Here is a 6,000-nt window from a genome sequence, read left to right as displayed (position 1 = left end):
GCTAGGTCCAGCTTCTTATTGGCTAGCTCTTACATATTGTTCTAACCCATTTCTAATATTCTGTGTAGCCCACGAGCTGGCTTACCAGGGAGGATCTTAACCTGCGTCTGTCTGGAGGGGGAGAATCATGGCGACTCACTCACTCAGCTTCTTTTTCCCAGCATTTTCCTCTGTCTACTCCGCCTACCTAATTTTCTGTCCTATGAGGGCTGAGGCAGTTTCTTTATTATTAACCAATGAAATCAACAGATAAGATACAAGACCCACCTCCATCACAAAAACAAAAACAAAACTGTCCAGAGGATCTGACTCCCTCGCACAGATACACATGCAAAACGCCAATGCACATAAAATAAAGATAAATTTTAAAATTTAAAAGAAAAGTCTTCCACCATGGATGCCATTACAGGAATAGTTTATAATCCCAGAAATTTGTAATTTAAGGTGTTTTCCAAATACGTTGGCAGGAACATCAGGTAGGCGGGTTACAGTGATCAGGGAAATCTCTGCTGTAGGTCTCAGATGCTGTCCGCAGACATCCTTAGCTTTGGGGTTGAAGGAGACTGATGGTGAGCTTAAAATACATTCCAAAGGCTTTGGGCGATAGCAAAGGGATATCAGGTTAGATGCCAAAACGTGTGGTGATATCTACCAAGGACACTGAAAATAGCCCCGAGGTCATCATGATTCTCGATTCACACCATTCTAACACCCTGTAACCATGAAGTTCTCATCAGTAAGTCAGCCCTGTGGAATCTTCAGGTCACAGCTCCGACTCTAAAGGCCGAGTGTGGGAACTGACCCCGGAGGTGGTCTGTGTTTCCTGGGGATGTGTGGGTATGTGATGGGGTCCAAGAGCAGCCTGAGAACCCTCATCAGAGGCATCCCTGAGTGGCCTTGCAGAATCTCAACTACACCTGAGTTGTCTGCCATCCGAGTTACAAAGGCTGGGCTGTCACCATCCCAGCTCCTGGATTCATGTCTTCTCCTCTCTGCCTCTGTGTGTGTTCATACGTGGGGATGCACAAGTGCTCGTGCACAGAGGTCAGAGGAGAATCTTGTGGAGCTGATCTGTAAGCGTTCCGGTATCCCCCTGTGTCCGTTTCCCATCACAGCTGGACTTGCAGCTTTTTATGAGAGTTCTGGAATGTTTTATGGGCTAAACTGTCTATTTCTCCACCCCCTCCCTTGTCTTTACTCCCAAGCCTCGCTGGGGAGGAGAAGCCATCATTTCTTGCTCCATCCTGCAGCCTGTACCATGTGTGCAGTTCCTTGCCAGTCTAGAGTCCTACACCTGACTCCCAGGGTCCTGACCCCAGCAGAAGTGGTCAGACCCAAGACTGTACGGTGAGCCCCAGGGAACCTGCAATTTCTTCCTTATGTTCTTGAAAATTATATATTTTTAAATAGCTAGGTGATGGTGTCCATACACCCTTTAATCCCAGCTCTTGAGAGGCACAGGGCCTCAACTCTCTGAGTTTGAGGTCAGTTTGGTCTACAGAGAGAGCTCCAAGACAGGATAGGCAGGGCTAGACAGAGAAACCCTGTCTGGGGAAAAAAAAAAAAAACATAATTGCAGGTATTTTTGTACTTTATTAGTCTTTGTATTTCTTTGAATATATCATATATATCATATTTATCTCTGTATATATCATCTTCCAGCGATGTCACAAAGTAGCTAGTCTCTACTTTGGGAACAAACATGAAATAGTTCATTTAAGCCGGGCAGTAGTGGTGCACACCTTCGATCCCAGCACTTGAGAGGCAGAGGTAGGCAGATCTCTGTGAGTTTGAGGCCGGTCTGGTCTACAGAGCGAGTTCCTGAAAAGCCAGAACTATTACAGTGAGAAATCCTGTTTTGAAAAACCATATAAATAAATAAATAAATAAATAAATAAATAAATAAATAAATAAATAAATAAAACTTTATCCTGGGGTTTCACGCCTGTTATTCTGTCCCTTAGAGGGTGGAGACAGGAGGATCAGGAACTCAAACCCAGCCTTAATGGCATAGTGAGTCTGAGGCCAGTGTAGGGGCTTCGTGAGACTCTATCTCAAACAACAAACACACAAAGAAAAGTAACACTTTTAGGTTTTTTTTTTTTTCTTCCTGGGCAGGCCTCTCCTTCTGTAGCCTTGGCTTGCCTGCAATGTGATGTAGACCAGGCTGGCATCAAACTCACAGAACTCCAGCTGCCTCTGCCTCCCGAGTACTGGGATTAAAGGCGTGCGCCACCATGCCCAGCTTAAACATAATTTTTCTTTTAAAGAAAGAAAAATCGCAGTTTCATAACTCTAGTTTTTAATGACTGTATTTGGCACTTACATGTTTATATTTAGTGTCGGTAAAAAACTAAGCCAATTGTGTTGTATTCTCCCATTTCTAAAATTGGAGTACATATAATTCACCTTTTTTGTTTCAGTGTTGGTGATCAAACTCAGGGCCTCACATGTGTGAAGAAAGTGCCCTATCATTGAGGGACACCCCCAGCCCTCGATCTCTTAATTAGTGTATAATTCGATGGCTTTTGTATGACCACAAGGTTTTGTAGCTATCCCCACCAATCCCAGCATGTTTTCCTTTTTTTGTTTCTTTAAATCTCTGTGTGTGTGTGTGTGTGTGTGTGTGTGTGTGTGTGTGAACATGGAGGTCAGTGGGTAGTTTTCAGGAGGCCATTATCTCTCCTCCCTGTGAGGCAGGGTCTCTCCTTCTCCACTGCACAGGGTAGCCCAGGTTACTGGTTTTTAAGTTGCCAGGGCTCTATCTTGTCTCCACCTCCCTCCTATCTCCCTGTAGATAGCTGGGATTGCAAATGCTCACCACCACATCTGGCTTTTCATGTGGGTTCCAGGAATGGAACTGGGGTCCTCAGGCTTGCTTGGGAAATGTTGCCCTGCTGGGACATCCTAGCCTCTCCAGTGTGCTTTCTTTCCCTTCCCAGACACCAGTGTCCCCTGTTAGAGATCCCCACAATCTTCCCTCATTCTGGTTCCTAGTCACCATTGAACTACTTTCTATCTGTGTAGATTTTGCCCATTCTGGACATTTCATAAAAATAGCTATTTATTTGTTTGTTTGTTTGTTTACTTACTTACTTATTTATTTACTTATTTTTGCCAAAGTTCAGGTAGCCCAGGCTGGCCTCGAACTCGGAATGTAACTTCTGATGCTCCCGCCTCCACCTGCCAAGAGTGGGATTGCAGGCGTGTGCTGTGTCGCGGCTCTAACGTCGTAATAGACCAGTCATTCGGTGCATCTTTTCCAGGATCCTAAACACTTCAAGTCTGAGAAGACAGGCCGGGGGCAGCTGAGAGAAGGCTGGCGGGATAGCCATCAACCCATCATGTGCTCCTACAAGCTGGTGACCGTCAAGTTCGAGGTGTGGGGCCTTCAGACCCGAGTGGAGCAATTTGTACACAAGGTGAGTGATAAACCCAGTCCCTGGGATCCGGACAAGGTCACTGCATTGTTGCCAAGTTGAACTGGTAAGCAGGTACCTGTATCCAGACAATGCTTTTTCGGTGAAAACGTCTTTTCTTTATGGGTTTAATGTCCTCCCGCCGCTCAGTGTAGCAGTTTTGTGTGTCACCTCTCATTCTGTGACCGCCGAATCTATTGGATGAGTATATTTGGGAAGTGGGGCTCACAGAATGTTCTGCTCGCTCTGGCAATCAGGCTAATCTACCTCTAGGTGGGGGCACTTGGCAAGAGCCCAGAAGGCTTATCTCCAGGCACAGCTGCCAGGGATAATTGTCCCTAGGAAGAACTTGCATACGTAGGCACCAAAAGTAGAAGAGGCCCTCAGAGGCGGAACAAGAGCTCCGAATGGGCCCATTAGGAGGCACACCTCAGCGCTCTGCTCACTTCTTTGTTCCCTTCCTAAAGAATGATGAACAAGCTCGGAGCAGATTTTTAACCGTGCGCTCACTTTGGAAAACGGGTTAGCTTTGGTGCAGGGGCTGACTTGATGATGACACCAGTTTTCCCCAGATCTCAAATACAACTCTTCTCCACGCGGTTCTAAAATAATGGGACGCGAGCTACCGAGCAGTGCCCTCTGTGACTGCTTTCGTTTGCATATTTGATAAATAATGAGGCCGGTGAAATGGCTCAGTGATGAGGCACTTGTGGCCAAGCCTGACAACCTGAGTTCAATCCCCAGGACCTGCACAATAGAAGGAGAGAACCGATGCCCACAGTTATCCTCTGACCTCTGCACACGCACTGAGGCTTGTGTGAGCGTGTGTACGCACCCCAATGAATATGTGTTATATATTTTTAAACAGTTGGGCAGTGGTGGCGCACGCCTCTAATCTCAGCACTCAGGAGGCCAAGGTGGGTGTATTTCTAATTTCGAGACCAGTCTGGTCTACAGAGCAAATTCCGGGACAGTCGGGGATAGACAGAAAAACTCTTTCTTGAAAAAGACCAACTAAGGGCTGGAGAGATGGCTCAGCGGTTAAGAACATTGCCTGCTCTTCCAAAGGTCCTGAGTTCAATTCCCAGCAACCACATAGTGGCTCACAACCATCTGTAATGGGGTCTGGTGCCCTCTTCTGGCCTTCAGGCATACACACAGACAGAATATTGTATACATAATAAATAAATAAATAAATATTAAAAAAAAAACACACACAGAAACTATATAAAAGAAAAAAGAAAAAGACCAAATAAGTAAATAACATAAAGATAAAATATATTTTTAAAACAAATACATAAGCAATTCCCAGCATCACAGAGGCTGGGATGTGGCCCTGTTGGCAGTTACTTGCCTAGCGTGCATGCAGCCCCGAGTTACATCCTCAGTACTGCGTAAGCCAATCATGGTGCACAGCTGTAATCCCAGCGCTCTGAAAGTAGGAGCAGAAATATCAGAAGTTCAAATTCATCCTGAACTGCATAGTGAGTTCAAGGCCATCCTGGGCTACAAGATGTTTCTATGACTCTGCCCCCCCCACACACACACAAACAAGAACAAAATACTTTAAGTTTTTTCCTCTATATTTTAGAAAAATTGGCTCTCTGTTTCTCTGCTAATAACTAACAAAGAATAGCTTTCCAGAATTCCTTTGTCAACCCGTTGTTTTCCCTTCAGGCACTGAGTCTTTCTTACTTAGCTGAACCTGTCTGCAGACAGGGGTCACGACAATAGCCATGTGCAGGCCTGTTCTTGAGTTTTGAGGAGATCTCACTGTACTGCTGAGGCTGGTCTAAAGCTCCTCCTGCCTCCATCTCCCTGGTAGCTGGGATTTACAGGTGCGCATCTTGCGTCTGGCTAGAAAGTCTCATTCTTGAAGGTAGAACTGCAGAATCACTGGGCCGCTTCTGTGCCCTTCACCACCCAGGCTGGCGGTAAGAACAGTTTCTGTGGGTCTGAGGGCCTTGAGATTTCCGTACATGAAAAGCATGTTGTTCTCTGCTGGGGTCCACACACGTCCCACCTGCCAGAAGAGGGAACAGGGTGAGGTGCAGAGCGGTCAAAGCCAGAAGCTACCCTAGTTGTGTTTCTGTTGCTGTGAGAAAACATCCTGACCACAGGAAACCTGGCCGAGAGAGGGTTTGTTTTTATTTTCATTTACAATTCCGGCTGCAGTCCATCCTTGTGAGGAAATCACAGGAGCATGAACTGGTCACGTCATGGCCACAGTCAAGAGCTGAGATAAATAAATGCGCACATGGCTATTGATCAGCTCACTTCCTCTGCTCTCACACAGGTCAGAACTTAAGCCTAAGGAATGGTGCCACCCACGATAGGCAGGTCTCCCCCACAGCAATTAAAGCAGTTAATAAAAATCCTTCACGCTGGGCATGGTGGTGGACACCTTTAATTGCAGCCTTTGGAAGGCAGAGACATACAGATTTCTGTGAGCTTAAGCCCAGCCTTGTCTATATGGCACATTGCAGGACAAGCAGGGCTACATAGTGAGACCCTGTCTTAATAAAAATAAAAATCCTTCACAAGCACGCGCATAGGTCATCCTAATAGGCTCTCTTCCCAG

General features: G+C 46.0%; 1 protein-coding gene across 1 annotated transcript in view; it reads left to right on the top strand.

Annotated features, from left to right (window-relative positions):
* The window catches only part of Pitpnc1 (phosphatidylinositol transfer protein cytoplasmic 1), a 276,807-nt gene that overhangs the window by 245,510 nt on the left and 25,297 nt on the right, over positions 1 to 6,000 (top strand). Inside the window, exon 7 of the mRNA XM_050164216.1 lies at positions 3,267 to 3,422. Within this exon, the coding sequence (XP_050020173.1) occupies positions 3,267 to 3,422 (156 nt within the window). The remainder of the gene's footprint in view (positions 1 to 3,266; positions 3,423 to 6,000) is intronic.

This window comes from Alexandromys fortis, unplaced genomic scaffold (genome assembly GCF_014885135.2).
Source record: "Alexandromys fortis isolate MF-2015 unplaced genomic scaffold, M_Fortis_MF-2015_v1.1 scaffold_156, whole genome shotgun sequence".
NCBI classification, from domain to species: domain Eukaryota; kingdom Metazoa; phylum Chordata; class Mammalia; order Rodentia; family Cricetidae; genus Alexandromys; species Alexandromys fortis.
This window is presented reverse-complemented; position numbering and strand designations above follow the sequence as displayed.